Below are 24,153 nucleotides of genomic sequence, written 5' to 3'. Positions count from 1 at the left end.
AATGGTAAGAAGTCAATGACGGAGTTTTAGAGTTTTTTAACTTTCGATTCCTTCACTAAAGTGGTTCATTTTCAACAAACGAGATTTAGCGTAAAAGAGAATTTTTCCATTTACAACTACCACCCCTCAATCCGTCAATCCAAAGACCTAATACACGAGAATGAGGTGTCTAGAACTTAAATTTTGTATTAAATTGTATATGGGTACGTAACAATCTCTAATATTTACCAAATAGTTCTTTCTCTCGTACATACATTCGACTTAAAGGCTACAACACTTGTTCTCGAGCAAACTTACGTGTTGATCTTATATACTAGATCGACTTTTGGCTTGTTGATCTTATATTTGTTCGAGGTTGATCTGGTTGAAGATTTAGTTAAAATCGTTTAGTCGTGTGCCCTTTATAACATTAAAGAACTTTTTGGTTATTTAGTTATGAAACTCTCTCGATTTTTAGAGCATGATTGGGTTTTTTCAAGTTCCGGGTAATCTTGGAAGCCTTGAAAATAAAGATGAGTTCCTCTAATTATAGCGGGTTTGAGCTTAGATGACACTTGAACGCAACCATTTGAAGTTATTCTTCTTTGGTTGCTTATTGAATTGAATAGATTAAAATACAGCTATAACGTGAAGGCTAGATAATAGCTGGACTGGTAGCCATTCCAACCCAGCTTGGCCTCTGTAATACATGTAATAGGCCTCTATAACGTTCTTTTCAGTGTCACCCTTCAAACGAATGAAGGGTTAGCATCTGACCAAGAAGCCCTTTGCGCACGTACATGTTCCCTTTGACCAACTCAAGTAAATTTTTATTTTACCTCCAAACAACATATTTTTGTCGAGTCTTATCTTGAATGGTTTTACGGTTAATGTTTGGTTGATCTTTACCTCTACTCACTAATCTGTCAACTAACCCCCTCGAAGTTGACCTATCGTCGTTGAATGACTAAATGCATGTATGTTTATCATTAACAATTACCGACTAAAATGTTGTCTCATTCTTCATTATGAATAGGTTAAATCATTCTAAGTTTAGAAGTGGATATATAAAAATTAAATATCTCGGCCATACAAAGTATATATTAAAATTATTCCAAGTACGAAACCTAATGGAGTTTCAAAACTATATAATTTTATTCTTTTGATCACGAAAATCAAATGAGGATGAAAAAGAATGAACGGTAATTATTATCGGCATATACTTAGTTTTAACCTGGCCTTTAATTTTTTTCTACCCTTATATCATCACTGTTTCAATTAAAAAGGCTGAAAAGGCAGAAATTACCATCGTAACAACACGGTGAAATCCACAAATACGAAAGTTTGGTAAAAAATATAACATCTTTGTTAATACGTACATTGAAACTTTATGATCAATAATTGAACCACTAAAATTTGATTTAAAATTTAACAAAAGCTTGTTGGAAGGATATGATATTAACGAAACATAAGATAAGATAAGATAAAAGATAAATAAATTATAAAGTTTAATGATATTTTTATATATATTGATAAAAAAAAAAATTATTTAATTAACAAAATTGAGTAATTACATTATTATTATTATTTATTTGAAATATAAAGGAAGGAGGTGAGGAGGATCACAAATCTGTTGGTGGAAGACCCTCTTCCGTTTCTTTTTTGGTTTTAATTTTTTTTTTTTTTTTTTTTTTTTTTTTTTTTTTTTTTTTTTTTTTTTTTTTTTTTTTTTTTTTTTTTTTTTTTTTTTTTTTTTTTTTTTTTTTTTTTTTTTTTTTTTTTTTTTTTTTTTTTTTTTTTTTTTTTTTTTTTTGTTTTAAGGCTCACGAAGAGTTTGGGCGAAACTAAATAAACCATCTCCTTCTCTAATCTCTCTATTCCATTCACGACAAACACTTCTAGGTTTTCTTCCCCTCTCCCTCCCGTCTTCAATTTCTTCCCGACTGAGCTGCTCCCACCGTCACGCCGGCCATCCTCTCCACCTCAGGTACTCTCTCCTTCTCCAACTCTTGCTCTCCACTTTCAGATTTCCCCCAATCTCACTCTGCTTCAGCTCAATCAACGCTCTTGCTTCATTCCCCTTCCCCCTTTTCTGTTGCATTCCAAACCTACTCTTCTAATTTCGGGCCCTTCTGAAGTATTCTAGTTCGTTTTTTTGTATTCGATTTCTATACTCAATTCTCTGCTTGCTTGGATTAGCTTCTTTAATGTTCTAGGTCTAATTTTGCTGTTTTGGAGGTTCGTTTGAATGATTTAGTTTAAGCAATGAATATGCCTTTGGTTAGATTTCTGAGGCCCAAGTATTTATCCTTTTTCCCTGTACTTGTTTTTTTTGTTTTTTTGATTATCTGATGAATTGGCTATTTTACGAACGAACGAATGGCTTGAGTGAAATTGTTAGGTTAAGTGCTAATGAATTTGTGTGGAGGTGTTTACGGAGAGGTTGTTATTGGTGCAGAAACTGAAATCCCCTCTGTCTTCTTCATCTTCCAAGGCACTTACGTAAACTAATTTCTGACTCTCTGTACATAGCTGCGGAATGGCTGTTGAGACTTTCGGAAAAGCTACAATGTTTGATGATGATGATGAGGACAACATGCCCATAGTTTTCAAAAGGAGTAGTGCATCTAGGCAAAATCAGTTAAATTCGGAAGTTAAGCATTCGCAATCTCAGAGGTTGAATCAGTTATCAGGGAGGCCAGGATCGGATGCATGTTCGACCAATGGCCAAAGCTCTAATGCTCAAAAAAGGATGACTTCATTGCCGAAGACATCGCCCATGAGGCCTGAAATAGGAAGTCAGAAAGCATCTAAGTCCTCTATCCAGGAACCGCTTGTTAAATCACTAGGCACAACTTTGAAAGTCTCAGATTCTATGGATAGCCGGCCCAAACAGTTGGTGAATGCTGCTGTGAAAGAGGAGAATGATTCTATACATCCTGCTCAAGAAAATAGTGACTCTGAAGATGATAAACCATTGAGTATTAGATTGAAAGGGAACTCTAACCATCCCAGTAAAGGGCCTATACCAACAGTACAAAAGAATAAAATAAAAAAATCCTCAGAAGATTCCGATGATGAGGTTCCTTTATCATCGAAATTTCGAATGAAGTCTGCTTCAGGGGTATTGGGTGGTAAACAACATGGTTTTGATGAAAAGAAACCATTGGATTCAAAAGTTCATCAGAATGGTTCGACCTCAAGCGATAAGCTGCAAAAGCCTGCTGTTGTTTCCAGCAAGAGACCTCTTCCTAATGCAGATTCCCATTCCTCTTCTCAGATTTCATCGAAAAAGCCAAAGCTTTCAGACTCATCTACTCCTTTGAGTACCCATACAGTATCATTGAAAGCAAAACAAGAAGTAGTTGACGATGATGACCATATTCCTATTTCACAGAGAATGAAGATGTCTGCAGCAGTGAATAAGTCATCAGGTTCTAAGAAAACAGTATCAAAAGTGGCTTCTTCTTCAATCAAGAAAACACTCAAGAAATCCAAAAAGCCAGTCAAGAAATCCAAATATGTTAAGTCCACAAAGTTGCTGCCCAGTTCTGGTGATGGACAGAAAAAATGGACCACCTTGGTGCACAATGGTGTCATTTTTCCACCTCCATACCAGACTCATGGGGTGAAGATTCTTCATAAAGGGAAGCCTGTTGATTTGACTCCTGAACAAGAGGAGGTACCCCTCCACCTGGCGTGTCACATGCACAGCATTTTTTTTTTCATCTTCTTTAATTTTTTATTTTATATATTTGCATGTGATTTATGTCATTCCCAGTTCATTTTTACCATTGAATTGTGGTGAATTCTTTGGTTGATATGACATTTTGTCGTTATCAGGTTGCAACCATGTTTGCAGTGATGAAGGATACGGATTATATGCAAAAACCAAAATTCAAAGAAAATTTCTGGAATGACTGGCGCAAATTACTTGGGAAAAATCATGTCATTCAGAATTTGGATGATTGTGATTTCACCCCAATATATGACTGGTATCAGACGGAGAAGGAGAAGAAGAAACAGATGACTACAGAAGTAAGTTTGTGATGTTTTAATCTTCCTGGTTATTTGTATATCTTCCCATCTTTACAAGTTACAATGCAAACAATGCTTCTCCAGATTTCTACATCTCTCTTGGGTCTCGATTTATTTATTCATTAGCAAAACCTAAGAAGTAGGGATGTTTTCGATGAAAAAGAATGACCAGTTTCATTTGCAAATGTTACAAACTTCTTTTGATCTGGTTTATTTTTAGGTTTTTCAGAAATCTATCCTTTGTTTTATTGTTTGTATATTTTTCTAGATGCTTTGCTTTCATGTCCATTTGTAGGTTTTTGTTTCATTTCTTGGTTATATAGATACATTGCGAAGGTGTACAATCGAGGTGGCTTTACTCCATTTCTCAATGTGAACTATTCATTTTCTGTTATAAGGAAATATGAAATATTCATCATTCAAGACATAGTATTTTTGGTTGCCAATGAATGTCTAACCATATTAGTTACTTCTAGTTGATACTCAATTTCAAATTAGTTTGTTTTCTATTCTAATTAAGGGTAAATTTGATGCATATTTTAAAGGAATTTTTTAATTGATTGATCTGCAATTTTGAATGAAGGCAACTATGAGCTTCAAGTCCTTTTCAGGCATTCAATTTAATTAATTTTGGTCTCACATTTCTGGGATTTGTTTGTCTAGGAGAAGAAAGCTTTGAAGGAGGAGAAACTGAAACAAGAGGAGAAGTACATGTGGGCTATTCTTGATGGGGTTAAGGAGAAGGTTATTCTCATTTGCCTTTTTCTTCGTGCAGTTTGGATTATGCTAGTCTTGAGGATATGTTTTCTTTATACTTTAATAACCTGTCATTGATGTATTCTAAGAAGCTAAGAAGCACAGGCACCACTTTAGTTTGGCTAGTGTATGTTTGATACATATTAAACACTTGGACACTATTGAACACTTCTTAAGTACTAAGCAAGCACATAGGATGGACGTGAAAATTTTTGAGAACGAAATAATACTGATGGTGATGCTTGATTAATTACATTGCAGAATGTGTTAAGATACTTGTTTACGCTTATGTTTTGTCTTTTCATACTAAATTACTAAATTCATTCCTTGGTTGCTACTATGTACTCTGTAAGTTCATTGTAGGAATCCATTTTATCTGCGATTTTATCCATTGAATAATTGCAGTAGAGCATGTACACACATTTTTTTGATTCTTAATATGGATCTCAGGTTGGAAACTTTAGAGTTGAACCACCTGGATTGTTCCGAGGCCGTGGAGAACATCCAAAGGTACCATGTTTAGAATTCAGAAAGTTAAATATTTACTAGCATTTATGACACACTTAGTTAATTATTCAAGGTACTCTTTGAGGAGATTAGTATATGTTTTGGTATTTGGATGTTCATAGTTTAAATTTACGTGGAGATTTGTTACTTGATTCAGCTTTTAAAGCTTGGTTATCTTTGCAGATGGGGAAGTTGAAAAAACGCATTCGCCCCAGTGACATCACAATCAATATCGGAAAAGATGCTCCGATCCCCGAGTGTCCTATACCTGGTCAAAGGTTTGTCTCTTTACACCACTGGAAATAAGTTACATTGAAAATATTGCAGAATAAGGGGTCTATTATGTGTCTAGAAATTCATGAGACACATGCCTTGACTGTCTCAGAATTTCTTGGTTTTATCTTTTTTCATATTTTCATTCAGTATTGAGTTTTTTGACAGGTGGAAGGAAGTGAGACATGACAATACGGTTACATGGTTGGCTTTCTGGAATGATCCAATAAATCCAAAAGAATTCAAGTATGTATTTCTGGCTGCTAGTAGTTCACTGAAAGGCCAGAGTGACAAAGAGAAATACGAGAAAGCAAGGATGCTCAAGGTGTGCCATTCATTATAATTTTACAATTCTTTGTTGAAGTTGTAGTATGGAATCATCATCATGTCTGTTGAATCCTTGCTGGTTTGTATAGGACTACATAAAAAACATAAGGAATTCATATACAAAGGATTTTACAAGCAAAGACCCAACACGAAGGCAAATTGCAGTTGCCACTTATCTCATTGATAAACTGGCTCTTAGGGCTGGGAATGAGAAGGTAATGTCATTCTAGCCAATTTATGTTTCCATGCATGCATTATTTTATATTTTCAACCATTTTGATCTGGAAGAGTTAAAAGATGTTTGATCCCTACTGCAGGATGACGATGAAGCTGATACAGTTGGCTGCTGTACACTGAAAGTAGAGAATGTCAAAGCAGTACCTCCTAATCTTCTGGAGGTAAACGTCTTTAAGCTTATTGAAATAGGAGCTTGAGAGTTGAGAGATGTCCTGTTTTTAATGCCAACAAGAGATGACCAGTTTTCTTTAAATTCAGTTCAACTTCCTCGGTAAAGATTCAATCAAGTATGAAAATACTGTCGAGGTTGAGCTCCCTGTTTTCAAAGCAATCACACAATTTCAAAGCGGTGAGCTTGTTTATTTGTTTTTCTTAATCCTTTTTTTTTTTTTTCTTCTCTCTCTTTTTCTTTTTTTCTTTACACAATGATGCATCATTGCCATGACTGAGGCCGTAGAGTATCGTGTTTTTCAATTCTTCAGGAAAAAGTGGAAGCGATGATCTTTTTGACAAGCTTGATACAAGTAAATTGAATGCTCATCTGAAGGATCTCATGCCTGGTCTCACTGCAAAAGTGTTTCGTACATATAATGCGTCTATCACACTTGATGACATGGTAAAATATTATTTGAAATCTCAGTTTTTCAATCTACTCATAATTTTTTTGCGGCGAACTGATTGTGAGTTAAAAATTTGTGGTAAACTAAGGATTAAATAGAATTATCCCTTTCAAAATAACTCTAGCAGGATGTTTGATTCTTAGCCACGGGTCAGCAGAGTGCTGTTTCACAATCCCATTCTTTCTCATCCATTATAGGAAGTCTCAGGTACTCTAACCTTATTCCTAGGCTTTCCCTCTAGCCAATCAAAAAAATCTTTCTTATTCTCCTAAACCAAATATTACCTGGTTCACTTCAACTATGCACTCGAAACACATTTCCTGGTCTTATAACTCTTAATTCTCAACTCTCAAGCTTCCTATTCTGCTCACTGCAATCAAATGCCCCTAAAGTTCAATGGACTATTGCAATTGTGATCATTTGCTTTTCCCTTAACGTTTTTTTGGGTCACAAACTTGTAAACGTTCAGTCACTTTGTCATAGGCTAAGGCTCTGATAGTGGAAAGTAGTTTGTTCTATATCTTGCTCTCACAAACCATTTATTTCATATTTCTACAGTCTCTTAATTGATAGTAATGATGTTAAAGTTGAATGAGACATCAAAATTTAGATGTTTGCTCATAGGTGGTAAAATCATCATCTCAATGAAGTGTTATTAAATGCACTCCATTGGATGGAGAAAGGCAGTTTAATGATTAACTTGCATCCAGTTTCTAGAAATCATTATGAATGTTTCCAAGATAATCCGTTAACTTTTGTGGTTTTCCTTCTTTTTCCTTCTATTTAATTTAGACTTTTAACAAGATTATTTATGGTGTTATCCATGATAGTTGAACAGAGGAACGAAAGATGGAGAAGTTTCAGAAAAGATCGTCACATACCAACACGCAAACAAGGAGGTAAATTCAGCTCCTCCTTAGGTTTTACTAGTCTAATTTCATGCCATTTGACATTAGCCACTTTTTCTATGAACTACAGGTTGCAATTATTTGTAATCACCAGAGGACTGTTTCGAAATCTCATGGGGCACAAATGACGAGATTGAACGAGAAGATCTCTGAGCTCAGGGTAAGAACCATATTTTTCTCATGCTTCACCTTGGTTAAATAATGCTGCCATTCACTCTGTAGCTTCTAGCGCATTTAGTTTATTCATTATTTGTTGTGCAGGACATTCTGAAAGAGCTGAAAATTGATCTAGATAGAGCAAAGAAAGGGAAGCCCCCTTTAAAAGGCTCCGATGGAAAGCAAAAGAGGAACTTGACCCCTGAAGCGTAAATTTCCTAACTTTACTTAAGAAACCCACATCAACATCTTCATTTAGTTTTTAACTTTTAGGAACCCGTGTTACAGGTTAGAGAAGAAGATATCCCAAACAAATGCAAAGATTGAGAAGATAGAGCGAGATATGAAGACTAAAGAGGATTTGAAAACCGTAGCGTTGGGCACGTCAAAGATCAACTACCTTGATCCTCGAATCACAGTCGCATGGTGTAAGCGTCATGAAGTCCCTATTGAAAAGGTAAGTATCATTTTGTTGCATTCATGGTGCTGCGCAATATACGACATTTTGAATCAAACCGTTTATATCTCGTTTGCTTATGGAGTTTTAAGATTAAGGCGTTAACTACTTCCACAGATATTCAATAAGTCTCTTCTAGCAAAGTTTGCTTGGGCAATGGACGTCGACCCCGACTTCAGATTCTGATTGTTGTTTATATTGCGATGGTCTCAAACCCAAATCATCCGCTCAACCATGAAAGAAAGTACGAAAGAAGAAGAAGAAGAGATGGAGTAGGAAAAATTGAAGTGTAGTATTTTGCATTACATTCAATTTTTTCTTTTTAATCCTGTTAGTTGCAGAGGGAAGTCCCATAATGTATGCTTAGTATCTAATCTCTAATTATATTTGGGTAAAGATGGCTCATTTGTGACACCTCCTGTCCCCTTCCCTTCCCCCACGAAGAAGCTGTGTTATGAAAACATTTGATTATTCAAAGCTTTCAAACAGCAATTACACTAATTGTTCTACCACACCTTACTTTATCTTATACATTTGATGATTTGTGTAACCCCCAGCCTTCCTTGGATTTGCTGCTCCCTTTGTTTTAGTTTGTACTATAAATATTATATACATTTTGCCCAAGGGTTCAACTGGATCAAAGCAACCTATCATTGAAATTCAAAGAGTAATTGTGTTAGGTGTATCAATTTTAATTTTTAATTTTTAATTTTGAGAGCTAACAGTTGTTTTTAATTTATAAACATAACAGCTCTCATCTTTATTTTATCTACATTTTTACTATTTTTTGAACCCCGAGGAAAATTGCAATATTTATTTAAATTTAGAGTTCAAGATATATATAGTTAATGATACAAGTCGAGAGTCAATAATGAATTTATCTCAATTTATTGTTTTAATCCAACCTTAAAGTTATAAATTCGGATGCAAATATCAATAAAATATCAACGTTGATGTTACATTTAAAAAAAAATTATATATATGCAAGAGGTTCATAAAACAATATTTAGATAACAAATAAAATATCCTTTTTAGATAATTTTAAATTTCTTTATTTCTTGTTCCTTTTTTCTCCCTAATTGTTATTTTATTTATTTTTGTTAATAAATGAAAGAATATGAACTTTCAATTTTTTTCATTATTTTGTGGTATAATGTGTTTACCTTAAAATTTTGAATTTTTGACTTATTTAACATTTTTTAAAAATTTACAATTTTATTATAAAAAAAATCCAATAATTTATGTCTTATTACCCGACCATTTAATTTTATATTTAATAAATTTATTAATTATTTTTTTAAATAATTAATGACTTATTAAATATAAATTAAAAGTTTAAGATTCATTTTGATTTTTTTAAGGTTTTTTTTTTTTTTTTAAAGGGGAGAGACATTAGATACAAAATTAATAGTCGAGAAACCTATTATATATATTTCAAAATTCAAATATCTATTAAACACAACCTACAATGTTAAGAATGAACTTTTCATTAATGTTCACAGCGTTTAAATAGAATATAAGTTACCAAATTAATACCTCAAAATGAGTAAAAATATACAACAAATTAAATGTCAAGAGGAAAAAAATATATTACTAATCAAATTCTAAATAAAATACTACTTTCCCAAAATAAGGAAAAAAATATTATTATAACCAATTATTATAATATATTCTCAAAATATTATATTTTAATATACAACTTAACGAACTAAAACTTGTAAATTAAATAGGTAAACAAGTTGAGTTGTTTTTTACCGAAATTTTAGGTTGGTTGAGTTGGTGAAACAAGTAACCCTTACGGAGTTCACCATCCAATCTAACCCTCTATTTTTCAAGTTAAAGTTGGGTTATAGGGAGTTGTTTTTTTTGTTTAATTATTTAAAAAAATCTACTTATTCACTCACAGTAAGTACTGTTATATTAATATCTACAATCTCATAAAATTCAAAGATCAAACATTTATACATCACAATGCATCACTGACATCAATTACATATACTAAACATCATTAATGTTTTTTAAATAGGGTAGGGTTGGAGAAAGAAAGGTTGACCCAAAGCTCAATTGGCAAGGAAGAGCTAACAAATCCGGTCTTTCACTAAGATTTCGAATAGTTGTCCCGAATTCAAGTTGATTATTTTTTTGCATTTTCCTCGCAGAAAGACGATCAAACATCAATCATGATCCTTGCAGATTTGATCATCCTCCAGATGTTGATATCTTTCTTTTTGAACGAGATCTCAATTCCAGTGACAGTTTCATTAGATATATTACAATAGGTTCATTGTAACCCTATTTTTGAAACCCGACCACAAAAATGTCAACCTACAAGCTGAATTAAATTTTTTATTTTTAAAAAATTTAACCTAACCCGAATCGAAAAAAAATGTAACCCAACATAGGTTTTATAGTTTGGATGGTTGGGTAGTTCGTAGTTTCATATTAATCCATTTTTTTGGTTCTCGTTACAAATAAAATAATTCATTTGTGAAGTTTTAAGTAAGGCTTTACTTGAGTGGATTTTGATTCGAGGGAACGAGAGAAGAGCTGAAATAACTCACTCAAAGCACGTTTTAAACGATTACGCGGTACAATTAGATTGAATAAGCCCTTATCGAATAAATATTCAACCACATGTGAACCCTCACGAACAGTCGTATTTAATATTAAAAATGTCCGACCACCGTGGCCGCCCATGTGGAGATAATATTAAAAATATTTTGCTATTAAATATTTTCTCAAAGATAATATTAAAAACATTTTGTTATTAAATATTTTATAAAAAATGAAAAAGGAAGCATAACTAATCCATAATGAACGGAAGAGGGAAGACTACAAAACAGAAAACGACGCAGTTTTAATGGAGTTTCTTCCATTCCCTTCCCTGGCCCTTCTACGAAGAACATCCAACGTCGACCGCGGGAATTTGACTTCCTCTCCCGCCGTGGTCAATACGACGTTGATCTCATTCATCTCAAATTCTGCTTTATTTCCTCCTCCCACAGGTGAATTTCCTGTTCTGATTTTTTCTTGCTTTCGCCTTTGATTCTGCTTCGTCTTCATCCATTTTGTCCGTCGATTTCTCGAGACTGGCCGACATTGCATTGGATTATTGAAATGAGTTTCGTTTGCGTTGGTTATTCCGATTAACGCACCCTTATATTTCCGATATATACAATTAGGTTTCGTTCAGCCGACGGTAGTTTATTTTGGTTGATTCTTTTTCGGCCTTGTTTCTTTTGGTAACATGAACAAGAGAAGTAGAATTATTCATCCTGTTTCGTGATATGTCTAGTTGTCATCAATTTTCCTTGTATTTTCTTACCATTTTTGATTTCATGGTAGATGGTTATATGAATTGGAATATTTGATTATGTCATTTGGAAACTTTTAATTCAATCTCCATCGGTTAGCTTTATGGGGTTGTGACATTAGGTGGAGGGGCATGCAAGCTGGATAATCTCTGATATGAACAAAAAATTAACCAAAAATCCGTTTTGGTGCTTGTTTTTGGAATTGATTTTAGGAGTATTTATGAGTCTAATGGAGATGAGAGTATAATATACCGTTATTAATGCGTCTCTTCTTGTCAGGTTGGTGATGGCTTCTTCTGATTTATGGTTAAAGGAATATAATGAAGCCTCGAAGCTTGGGGATGATATCAATGGCATGATTTCTGAAAGAAGTTCCGTTCCTGCAACTGGACCAGAAGCCCAACGTCATGCTTCCACGATTCGGAGGAAGATCACAATTTTGGGGACTAAAGTTGATGGCTTAGAGTCCCTTTTGTTGAAGCTTCCTGTAAAGCAGCCCCTGTATGTCATGTCTTAAATTGAATTTAGCAATATCCTTACTTGCATAATGCTATGCTAATGTTAGAGCATTTTGATTTGGGTTCTGTTTCTGTCATGTATATACTCACGTTGCTTTAAAATCCAAGTAACAATTGTTCATCTAACCTTGAGATGTAGATGACCTTTTGTGTTCTAGAGGGGTGCATAGTTGAGAAAGATATATGTACTAGTTCTTAGTTCTTGGCATCTTTGAGGGGACAGCAAATGCCATGGTTCAATCTCCCTCCTCTTCGCTACTGCACTAAATAATGAGAGACCGATGAAGGGGAGGGGAGTGAGTACGGCAGAGTTCTTGCCGGAAATGTCCTCTGACTTTGATCCTTGCATCAACAAAGCCATAAGAACTATTTTTCAATCCTAAGGGACCAAAACTTTGAGATCGAAATTGTATCAATAACGGCCTAAGCCTACTACTAGCAAATATTGTCCTCTTTGGGCTTTCCCTTTCAGGCTTCCCCTCAAGATTTTTAAAACGCGTCTGCTAGGGAGAGGTTTCCACACCCTTATAAAAATAAGTCGTTCTCCTCTCCAACCAATGTGGGATCTCACACTATTTTTTAATAAACCCAAGTTTGTTCTTTCTTGTGGTTTGCAGGTCCGAAAAGGAGATAAATCGACGAAAGGACATGCTTGCTCAGATGAGATCAAAAGTAAACCAGATGGCCTCAATGTTGAACATGTCAAACTTTGCTAACCGCAACAGTTTGCTTGGCCCGGATATGAAATCAGCGGATGTAATGAGCAAAACAGCTGAACTAGACAACCAAGGACTTGTTGGTTTTCAAAGACAAATCATGAAGGGCAAGTTTTTGTGACAACTCTACTTTCAATATATTATATACTTCCTTGTATCCCTTTTGGGTCTTCTCTGATATGATTTTGGAACAGAGCAAGATGAAGGTCTTGAAAAGTTGGAGGAGACTATAAGAAGTACCAAACATATTGCTTTGGCAGTTAATGAAGAACTCGATCTTCATACTCGCCTAATTGTACGCATGGTTTCTTGTTTGCTTTATGCATGCTGTAAGAGTTCATTCCATGTCACGTTTAATTTTACATGTCATCTAATCATACTTTTCTCTGCAGGATGACTTAGACCAACATGTCGATGTTACAGACTCTCGATTAGCGGTAAAATCCTCTCTTACTATTCATTTTTGGCTTTAGATATCTCTAGGATGTAGAGCTAATTCATCACTAGTTGAAATAGATATGGTAATATTCGTGTTATTGTTGCCTCTTTTACAACAATGACAAGAAAAATTGGTTAATTGATCTGGGGGCTTCACAGAAAATGAAACTGACTGTTGTAAAAAGTATTCAACTGTAAAAACCAGATAACTATATGTGCTTGATGATCTTGATCTTGGTCTCATGAAGCTAACATGTCTTACGGGTCTAGGCTCTTGCATCTCGATATTTCCATATTGACACGATATTGTCCAACTTTATAAGCTCTCCGTACTTTAGGATTTTATCCAAAAGACTTTGTACCTACAGAGATATTGTTCTTACAAGCTCTTACTCGTACGTGATCTCTAATGAACGTGAGACTATTGATATCTCAACGATCCTTCCATCAAATAAAAGATGAACGAACATTAAATTTCTTGAAATCCTTTGTGTGTTACCCTGTGGTTTAAATCTTGGTTTTGTTTTTGAGAACAGAGGGTGCAGAAGAGATTGGGAATATTGAACAAGCGAGCAAAGGGGAGCTGCTCTTGCTTGGGAATGCTTCTGTCTGTGGTAGGTATTGTGGGTTTAATTGCTGTCATATGGCGACTCATTCGATACTTGTAAACACAACATAACCATATGGGTGTAGATTTTTCACTTTATGATTAATATCATCATCCATAATTGTCCAGTAATGTTAGCTTGTTCTTATGCTTCATTTTTGTCCTGTGGTTTGGAAATTAAATCAGATTAGAGAGAAAGAAAAAAACTTGAACGATGGATGGATCAGCTCCAGTATTTAAACAGTTAAATTACATAACAAATCTATGTTGTAAATGAAAACGTATATGTTGGATCATTATAGATCAAGATTGTTGAGATGAAAAAAGTGCAGAAGAAATTACTTAGATTTTCTTTGGAGGTCTCACATTAACTAATCAAACAGAAGATCATAAAGGACACTACTTCTATTGGTACAAAATTTTTTGAAAAAAAATCAAAAGTAGAGTCACGAGAGTTTATGTTCCAAGTAGATAATATCATATCAAATTGATGAAACAATATTTTAATTGATAAAACTATTGAAAAAAATGCAGAGCTAGATTTTTCTAATGAAATTTATGAATTCGAAAATGTTCAAAAATTAATACAATATGATGAGTTTAGGGTAAAAATTATTTTTTTTTCTTTTTTTAATAAAAAGCGGAAGTTTTTACTTTTATTATATGGTCAAAATTAAAATTAAAATTATTATTTTAGTATTTAAATTATAGTTTAAAATTAAAATCATAAAATGATGAGATAATTAAAAATGTACCTAGAATAACTTAGGAAAGAGTAGTTTAAAGTTATTGATGTCTTAAACATTTCAAACGGATTTTCAATTTGTTTTAACAGACTTCGAACTTCAAAGAAAATTTCGCTCTTTGAAATGTTATATGTTGGAATGATAATTCTCATCCTAACACATTAATCAAACGTTGTTAGTAGTGATAATATTTATTTGTTTCTTGTTAGTTGTGTTTGATTAATTTTGAGAAAATAATATTTTTTTGTTTTTGGTAATAAAAAAACTCTAGTCTCACAATCTAATTTTTGAGGTTGCGAATCTCTCGCAACCAAAAAAAAAAAATAAATAATAATAATAAATAATAAATAATAAAAAAATGCTATGAAATTCCAATTAAATAAAGACAAACAAACCCACAGATTAAATACAAATCATTAAAATACAAATGACTTTACAATATAAAGACAAATTGACTCTCCGAAGTGACCGCGCAACTATCAAACACCCTTCCACCTCAACTAACAGCCTACAAGCACCTGAAAACGAAAGGGGAAAGGAGTGAGTATAAAAATACTCGGTAAGCAATCTACCAGTAGACTCTCTTTGCATCATTAACCTAGTAAGTTATCATGGGCTTTTCTTTGAGTTCTAAGAAGTCGGGCCTAATTTTGCAACTATATGAGTTTCTAAGTAGGTTCTGAATTGAATGATCCTCTTATGTGTCATAGAGCCTATTGAGGTTTGAAGTAAGTAGGTTCTGAATTGAATGATCCTCTTATGTGTCATAGAGCCTATCGAGGTTTGAAGTAAGTAGGTTCTGAATTGAATGATCCTCTTATGTGTCATAGACCCTATCGAGGTTTGAAAGTTGTTCATTGAGTTCTAGCGCTGAAAATCTCATGAACTTTATGTTCTCATGCTTAGTACATTTGAGGGCGCGACCTCATCACATCTCATAGGACATTATGACATCTCCCCTGAACACATTTGTGTGAGGTTAACTGGCAACCCTTCCATAGAAAAAATCATACCGTCAACATTTGGGGGAGCAACTTCGTGTGCTCTGCCAGTCTACCCATGTGGTCCCTCACCACTCTCAAGGCAGGTTTACAATACAGTGAGCCTGTTTAAGGGACTCCCGACTATTTCCACACACAATAGGTCGACGCACTACATCATCTGGCCTAGGCCTGGCTCGATAGTACATAGACTATTATCACTTGGTAGGGCACTACTAGCACTAAGGATGTACCAGAGGAGATAGGAGTAGAGACTCAGGTAATACCATTATACTACTATTAGATTTGTTAAAGCTTCCTTATTCGTCTAGGCTATGGAGGTCCACTAGGTTCTTAGGAGTTTTTAGGCCGTTTTATTCTTGTCTCTTGTTTCTAGGACTCTTAGGACTAATTTCTTGAGCTAATCTCTTCTTTGGGTGTACACAAGTCTATGTTTTGGGGTGCAAGGTTTACTAGAAACGTATTGACCTAGGTCAACATGTAAACCACTCTAGCAATAACACCATAATCTTAACTTGGTTCTCTTAGCATGCTTGTTAGGAAGATATTCCTATCGATCACCCAAAACAGGGAACACAATCTAAACGTCATCTTGGTCATATATGGGAGCTAAGAAGGTCTATTGGATTCTTGGGACAGCTAGGTGGCTTAGCTCGAAATTCCAACTCCAAGGTATTTCTTAGTCTGGGAGCACTAAGATCTAGACTCTTTGATAGTCACTCGCGATCTTAAGTTGCTCAATTTACTGGAGATGTCTCGACCTAGGTCATCATCTAGTTAACCTAACTCTAATGCCCTAATTCTATGCATATAAACATGTCCAACAAGGAGAACACAACTAAACACCTAGAGCCAAATATATTTTATCATACAAACATACAAGCAAAAAATCAAGCTCAATGGGGAGGTAACATCCATCATTCGCTTGGATCACACATCACAATAGGCCATCATTCTATCTAAAGACATTTAAAACAACATTCAACACAAATCTTATCATAGGTCCTATATTTTACATAGTTTACGTCGCCATTACCCAATGTATATTCTTTGTAGCTTTTGTATAAGACATAAAACATAAAACATGTTTTTCGAAAATTTCAACTCGTAACAGTAATTTTTCATAACATACCCATCCAAAGTCTTTGAAGTCCTCAAAATGCATTTTTTAACCACCTAACAAAAAAGCTGCTTGCATGCTAGGGTACTGAAAGACTTGGTCAAAAGTTCTGTCATAAAACTTGGGGTCACATTTCCATCGAATTCTTAGTGTACCTGCACAACTCCATGATGGTGGATTTGCAAGGGGCGGTGGGAGGTTCAAACATGGGTGTCGCTCGAAATTTCTCAAATGAAATGAGGGCAAGAAGGGGAGATGAAGTAGGTGTAAGATATGGATATTTGAAATTCGAAACCCTGGCTTCCGATTTACATCACTCTTGAAACACCAGCATTTTGTATGGTAAATTTGTTTAATGGGCAAACTACATAGACAAGGCTTGCATAATGAACAACCCATGGGGTAATTCTAAACAGAAATATGAAAGACAGTCATCATATTCACAATCAAAATCAACTAACTAACCATTACTTGTTTCAAATGACGAAAATTGCTGATAACAAATCAATGAATTAGCAGCAGGCAGGAAGAGGATGCCTGCAAGGCTGGCTGTTTGTTGTCATTCAAGTTGAAGCAACTAAACTTGCAAGAAAATAACATATACAAGCACAGATTCACGAGGCTTTGCTAAGGCAGGTGAAAATTCTGCAAGAATAGAATGGGAATATTGGCTAAAAGAAGCTAAAAGAAGAGCCTTCGACCTCGATTAGGAAGTGGCGGTGAAGCAGCAGCAGCAGGCGATGATATGGTAAGAGGAAGGTTTGAAGAAGTCTTGGTGCTTTTATCTTGAACTCCTCCACTCACTTTATCAATAAGTTTTGAAGCCCTGGGGTCAGCTAACAATGTCTTCTGAAAGGACTGAGAGAATCCTGTTGCAATAATAGTTACATGGATTTCTCCACTGTACCTATCGTCCACAACTGCTCCAAATATTATGTTTGCAGATGGATCTGCCAAACTTGTCACAACCTGCCATTTTTTTTATATCCCCAAACAAAACATCAGTTTGTATTCGAACTCTAAACGATGCAAGAAAATGGTGGCATGGTATCGAGTCAACGGAACCAGAAGGCAATAGAGGATATCAAATAATCCATATAATAAGTTCATAACCTGAGATACTCTGTTCACTTCCTGTAGAGTTATGTCCTTTCCCCCAGTAATGTTATATACTACTCCTGTAGCTGACTGAATGGATGATCCGATCAACGGAGCCAAAGTTGCTTGCTCAGCTGCTTCTTCTGCGCGATTTTTACTAGAGGAAACACCAACTCCAAGCATTGCAGTTCCTGAGTCTTTCATGACAGCTTTCACGTCAGCAAAATCCACATTGACCAGCCCTGGAATCTGGAAAATGTGGAAGTGAATACTAGATAAATAGTAAGCAACAATTAGCAATGACACAAATGTTTCCTAATTGAGTCAACTTCTAAAGCTACTTATAACATTGATATAAAAAAAACATCAGAAAACTTGGAAACTGTTGAGGCCTCAACAAGTTTTTGCGATGCACCACACCATGCTCGACACAATAAAAGCGTTGGTACGTCTGTTTATTAGAAGTTCTCTAACAACCAAATAATGGCCCAGCAAATGGGAGCGATTGTAGAAATTAGAAAGTCTGGTAGAAGCCTACATAGCAAGTCAAACAGTTTGTGCGACCATCAGACTGATCTCAAATAATTACCCTTGCTTGACCAACTTGAAGGGAAAGCAGCATGTCAACATCTCTCCATCTCCACCATCCAAGGATGAGCAACTCAAAGACTAGTGTGTTTTAAAGTGCATGAAAACGTGCACTTGGGCAAAGGCATGCCACCTTTAAGATACATGTTAAGAAATATGCCTATCAAAAAAGGGGTTGAGGCGTAGAGAAGCATGCCTCAACGGTTCAATTGTTGACATATATACACATCTGGAGGTCAGCCAAATGCCATAATCATATTACTCTCCTTCCTTAGTATTGTAGGTAACAAATTGATTTCACGCCTACCTCAGGCAAGTTCTCGTCTCTCTACGGTACCTACCTCTCTTTTTCTTAATTTTTCACGCTCCCTAAAACTCTCTCTTGATCTCTCTATCTCTCTTTCTGCCTCCATTCTCTCTTTCTGCCTCCATTCTCTCTTTCTCAATATCAAGATTGTCAAACGAACAACATGAAAGTAATGTTCACTTCAAATAATTGGAAGATTTGCCTCTCAATATCAAGCATATATTGTCAAAACACCAGTAGTGAAAAATGTTCATTACAAACAAATGGAAAAATAGTAAATGGAATAAGGTACAAGAAAACAAGCAAATCGTTGATGCTCATTTTTTGGACTATAATTGTGTTTGATCTTAAGGTCTTGGACATTTAGTTACAGTTCTTAGATTGGTTGATGATGACAAGTAAGAAGAACAAAGACAAATACATGACACAGAGACAACATAAAACAAACATGACAACACATCAATTTCTAAAAAGGACATAAACGTTGCAGATATGTTAATATTTTAAACTAGTGAATAAATGTGTTTAGTTTGACATATTAAATATTGAACACGGAAAAAGCATATCTAATTTCTAAATTCAAATATTAAAAGTGAATACAATTCACTAAACCCTAAAAATGTGAAGGGTAACCAACAGTATGCCTTACAATAAGGTGTAGAAATCAAACCTAAAAATAGAATCAAACAAGTAGGTTTTCTCTTTTCATTTCTAGTGGATAATGGGTTGTGAGCTTTTAGCTCGAGAAGAGTATTTATTAAAAAAAGGAAGAAAAACGGTGTCATGAAAGTGTTCGTAATATGTTAAAAAATAGAAAAAGAAAAACAACTAGAGAGTCGGACATTCTTTTTTCAAGTATGCAGAAATAAACAGACATTTGAAATCATTGATCGAAGATGGTAACTCTATATGCACCAACCTTTACATGCAGTGGTATTATTTAAATCTAGAATTTACTTCTAAACATTTAGCAAAATAAACGAAGTTATTGGTCGTTTGCATTCCAGTTATCAAAGTTATTTCCTTCTCTAGTCCGTCCTTAGATTGATAAATAACCCTACAGCTCTGTCAAGCTCCACAACAGCCAATTCACTTCAATATGTAGAAAAATGTGTGAGCTTCAATGATAATCAATGATCCCCCCCTAGCCCTCTAACAACAGTCTCAAACAATAGCACTCATGATCCCCCCCTACAGGATCCCCAGACTATATTGGAAAATTTTGTAAAAAATGAGAAAACGTCACACAGATGATTTCTCCCTCCCCATGGGCCATGGTAAAGACAGTCCTTGATATTCCTCAAGACTCAAAGGTATATATCTAGCCACTCCCTATCTCCAAAGCATATCATCTAATAATCAATACCATCTGCAGGGGGCCTCAGGGATCATATTAGCAATAAAAACTAACGATTAACCTCTCAACTTCTTTCCCACTAATAAGAGTACAATAATTTTAATTTGCTCCATGCATACACGACTATTCTTTCTCCCAGCACTAGCAAGCTCGTGTAATACTTTGACAAAGAGAGAGAGAGAGAGAGAGTTACCCTCATGACTCCACTTCACTTTGACCTTCAGCTATCAATTTATCTCATCTTTAAGGGGAGCAATTCCTCTAGTTCCTTCTTTAGGCTCCCCCTAAATCTCTAAATTATTGTAACACCATGCCCCTTCTCTTTCAACCCATCAAACTCCACAGTGAATGTCTATTCTGAAGTAGTTTATCTATTTTCATTTAATTCAAACCAAGTCATTCATCTCACATGAAAAATGTGGAGGAAATATATATATATCACAAACACTTCTCACCGTAATTATGTCAGAAATTCCTTGTACTCCTTGACGTAGGACATCATCAGCAAGAAGGAAAGCATCTTGAAGAGGTGTCTGCTCATCAGCAATATCAAGCAACCGATCATTGGGGATTACTATAAGAGTGTCAACATTTTTCTGCAGCTTTTCAATGGCCTCCAGAGCCTGAGAAGAAATCAGCATTAAAATATTAGAAAAAATGAATTCAAAATCTTCCATATCACTAGATGAAAAAGGCCTGCCCTCCATCTTATCCACAAGAGAGTGATATTTCAAATATAGCCGTTGATTGCATGAAAACATAATTTAAAACCAGTAGCCAGCTTATTCCAAAACTTACAACCAACCGACCCCCAATAGCCAGAACAGAAACCATTGACTAGTTGGATTAAAAAAAGGTCCTTCAACGCATTCTACAGAAGGCTACCCCTTATTCAGTCGATTATCATTTTTACCTAAGCAAAAGGAAACACCACATCCTACTTTGTTACACACCACAAACAAAAATTTGAAGGGCTAAATCACACACATTCCTAAGATAATCTAACCCCAGGGAAGTTAGGAAGAGGTTAAGTCCATCAAATCTCAAAGGAATCAGTCAATAAGTAAATATGCAATCCTCTTTCGTTTTAGAAAAGGAAGAAATATACCTGCAAGGATCGCTTTCTTCCTTCGAAACTGAATGGAAAAGTAACAACACCAACAGTCAGGTAACCTGCCTCCTTGGAAATCTGGGCAACGACTGGGGCTGCACCAGACCCAGTGCCTCCACCCATACCTGCCGTTATGAATACAAGATCAGAGCCCTTGAGAGCACTGGCTATCGCTTCCTTTGATTCTTCTGCCGCTTGTTCCCCTAAAAGTGGATTCCCACCAGTACCTGCATCTCTATCAAGGTACAAATCAACGAAAGTCAAAGGCATTCATCAATAGAAATCAACTACTTAAGCCACAGGGGTACGTAGTCACATGAACTTCAGAACACATTCCCAAAAAGCCACAAGAACCAAATGAAAAGGCGAGGTTCCTGACCTAGCCCACGTGTCAGAAGGTCTCCAATTTGAAGTGGATTCTCAGCAGCAGACTGTAATAGAGCTTGAGAATCCGTGTTTATAGCATAGAAATCAACACCCTAACACAAAACTCAATAACCGTAACCATCAGTCTCCATTATACCCAGGCAACAAATATAAACTTGAGCGCACATTATACCGTTAATACAAACAACAAAACAAATTTATATTTAATCGAATGATCACAAATTTCACCAGTTTCAGGAAGTAATGAAGCTGGTTTATGGGTCCAATAAATGATTTAATTCTTATATAAACGCTACGTAACACATTTATCCATCGCCAGAAGACGTAAGAAACTACAGGCTCAATCCGATAACGGACTCCAAAGAAGAAATGCACAAATCTACACGAATTTCTACTCTAGAATGCTCCGAAATCCAAGTCGCTGTACATGAAGCAAAATTTATGCAATGCAAGGAGAAAAACCCACCTTCAACCCGCTGCCAATCATGCGATTAACAGCATTGTTGCCGCCTCCACCAACACCCACTACCTTAATCTTAGCGGAATCCATATGCGAAAATGAGCAGCCCACAACAACAACATGGTGTCTTCGAGAAGGACATTTCCGCTTGCCATTAGAGGAGGAACAAGTCCAGGGAAAGATGGAGGGGAAGAAGGATGTCTTGGGATAGAACTGAGGGGGAAGCGAAGAAGATGATAGATTTGTGAGTAGAAAAGATGCCATAATCGGAGAATTGTCACAGCTTGGCCAGTCCTGAGTCCCCAAGAAATGGAAGATAGAGAGGGTAAGGGGCAGATGTAGGTTTTTAGGGTTTTAGAAAAAGAAGAATATTATCTTTCAAATTATACCATAAAGGGTTACGGTTATCTATTTCTTCTCCACCTCATTCCAATTATACCATAATAAAAATTCTAAAGTATTTTCTTTTAAAAAATGGTTACAAAAATAATTTGGACCCATTCAAAATTTTGAAATATTGTAAAGTTCAAATATCAAATATTTACTAAGTCTGAACATATCACTCATATCATCAGTTATAAATATTAAAAAAATTTAATCTTTAGATTTAATTGTAACTCTATTTTTGAGTTGTTCAAGTTGATGTTGCTAAGAAAATGTTAACCCACAAACCGTGCCGAATTTTCGGTTTTCAAAATATTCCGCCTAATCGAAACAAAAATAATTCATTCAATCCAACCTTTATAGTTTGGGTATGGACTAAATAGTTAAAAGCCTGTGTAAGTTTCAAAAATTTGTGCGTACTCACAAGCATTTTTTTTTTTTGTGGTTCAGTTATAAAAACTTTTAGGGGGTGTTTTACTTGGAGCAATTTTATGTTAAATAACCCCTCATAGGATAGTTTTTACTCTTAGAAGCATGACCACGTGCATAGGGCAATCAGATGCCGAATTCGAATTCCAAATCCTAATTCAAATTACGGTGGAGAGAATAGTTTTTGATGGTATTCATTATCAAAAGACTACTCATAACTCCGCAACAAAAGGGAGTAATTGATATATTATGGTGGGTTATATTGAGTAATTATAAAGCTTATTGGTTATATAATTTTAGAACTGAAACATAGCTTGCAAACCAAAAATTTCATTTCATGGAGGTAGTTTTAAGATTTCGAGCAAGGAGACATTCACGGAGTTGTGATGAAGAAATCTAAAAAAAAATAAATATTAAAAAAAAAACGTATAATGCTACTAAAAAGATTGATGATTTTGCTAATTTTACGTTATTTATCTGATTTTATAAATTTTTATGAGACGGTTCAAGAAGAAAGATTACACTAGATTAAGAAATAAGAAATTGATTCAACAAAAAGAAATGAAATATAGGAGTTGACGTGTAAATTCTATAAATTTGTTTGTGTTGTAATTTTTTATTTAGAAAGGTAAATAAATGAGAGAGTTTTCCATTTTATTAAAGGTTCTAATATTAGAATCATGTAAGATCTTACCGAGAAACTCCCAAGTTATAGGAGGATTTTGTTTTTGATCTTATATTATCACTTACAAAATTAATTCAAACACACCCTTAATGATATGTTGGTTGAGAAAGACTTAAAGAACACCTTTCTTTTCAATAATCCAATTATAGGAAATACAAAGTTAAGCAAATAATTCACTGTTGATTTGTAGGGGAATAGTTTCACTTCAGAGTACCTAAGGCAAGTAGTTTAACTATGTCGTAGAGGATGCATGAGAATATAGAGACTATTGAGTATCGATTTAAATTTCAAATCTCAATTTGAATCCTAACCATCAAGTATTTATACATTATCCACTTTATGAAAAATTTAATATGATCATGTTCTTACAATTGATTTGATATGTACCTAAAATAAAATCTAAAGATTTGAATAAGGTTTTGAAGTTTCTTAGTTTAAAATACCATATTGATTCCTATATTTCTGAATTCATCCAGATACCTTTAATAAATCTAAGAATTTAATTCGTTCAATTTTTTTTAGTAAAATTAGTTATATTACCACTAATTTTCATACCAAAAAAAAAAAAAAAAAAAAAAAAAAAAAAAAAAAAAAAAAAAAAAAAAAAAAAAAAAAAAACAAAAAAAAAA

At 34.7% G+C, this 24,153-nt stretch overlaps 3 protein-coding genes across 9 annotated transcripts; 2 read left to right on the top strand and 1 right to left on the bottom strand.

Moving 5' to 3' along the window:
* The first annotated feature begins 1,807 nt into the window (after positions 1-1,807).
* On the top strand, positions 1,808-8,759 carry LOC111500229 (DNA topoisomerase 1 beta-like). Of its 4 annotated transcripts, none has more exons than XM_023151918.1 (16): positions 1,808-1,966; positions 2,505-3,661; positions 3,823-4,017; positions 4,681-4,761; positions 5,224-5,283; positions 5,464-5,558; positions 5,722-5,878; positions 5,970-6,095; positions 6,198-6,278; positions 6,376-6,466; positions 6,600-6,733; positions 7,568-7,636; positions 7,716-7,805; positions 7,907-8,010; positions 8,090-8,258; positions 8,376-8,759. In XM_023151918.1, the coding sequence occupies exons 2-16, from the start codon at positions 2,519-2,521 to the stop codon at positions 8,442-8,444; spliced, it is 2,664 nt and encodes an 887-aa protein (XP_023007686.1). In that variant the 5' UTR covers positions 1,808-1,966; positions 2,505-2,518; the 3' UTR covers positions 8,445-8,759. The 4 variants fall into 4 exon arrangements, with proteins under 4 accessions (XP_023007686.1, XP_023007687.1, XP_023007689.1 ...); XM_023151919.1 differs by having other exon boundaries at positions 1,822-1,966; positions 2,438-3,661; XM_023151921.1 differs by having other exon boundaries at positions 1,823-1,966; positions 2,512-3,661.
* A 2,335-nt stretch (positions 8,760-11,094) lies between these two features.
* Positions 11,095-13,983, top strand: LOC111465104 (syntaxin-52-like). 4 transcript variants are annotated; one of them, XM_023109397.1, is made up of 6 exons: positions 11,095-11,247; positions 11,849-12,073; positions 12,708-12,913; positions 13,001-13,101; positions 13,199-13,243; positions 13,781-13,983. In XM_023109397.1, the coding sequence occupies exons 2-6, from the start codon at positions 11,859-11,861 to the stop codon at positions 13,910-13,912; spliced, it is 699 nt and encodes a 232-aa protein (XP_022965165.1). In that variant the 5' UTR covers positions 11,095-11,247; positions 11,849-11,858; the 3' UTR covers positions 13,913-13,983. The 4 variants fall into 4 exon arrangements, with proteins under 4 accessions (XP_022965165.1, XP_022965166.1, XP_022965168.1 ...); XM_023109398.1 differs by having other exon boundaries at positions 11,095-11,263; positions 11,852-12,073; XM_023109400.1 differs by lacking the exon at positions 11,095-11,247 and adding an exon at positions 11,433-11,457 and having other exon boundaries at positions 11,852-12,073.
* Positions 13,984-17,155: 3,172 nt separating this feature from the next.
* Positions 17,156-22,389, bottom strand: LOC111465035 (cell division protein FtsZ homolog 1, chloroplastic-like). Its single transcript, XM_023109287.1, has 6 exons — positions 22,033-22,389; positions 21,559-21,658; positions 21,177-21,406; positions 20,524-20,691; positions 17,832-18,065; positions 17,156-17,687 (listed from the first exon to the last, which is right to left on the bottom strand). The coding sequence occupies exons 1-6, from the start codon at positions 22,288-22,290 to the stop codon at positions 17,400-17,402; spliced, it is 1,278 nt and encodes a 425-aa protein (XP_022965055.1). The 5' UTR covers positions 22,291-22,389; the 3' UTR covers positions 17,156-17,399.
* Between the last annotated feature and the right edge of the window lie 1,764 nt (positions 22,390-24,153).

Source organism: Cucurbita maxima, unplaced genomic scaffold, assembly GCF_002738345.1.
Source record: "Cucurbita maxima cultivar Rimu unplaced genomic scaffold, Cmax_1.0 Cma_Scf00028, whole genome shotgun sequence".
Taxonomy (NCBI): Eukaryota; Viridiplantae; Streptophyta; class Magnoliopsida; order Cucurbitales; family Cucurbitaceae; genus Cucurbita; species Cucurbita maxima.
The sequence above is the reverse complement of the archived record's forward strand: the minus strand, read 5'-3'. Positions and strand labels throughout refer to the sequence as shown.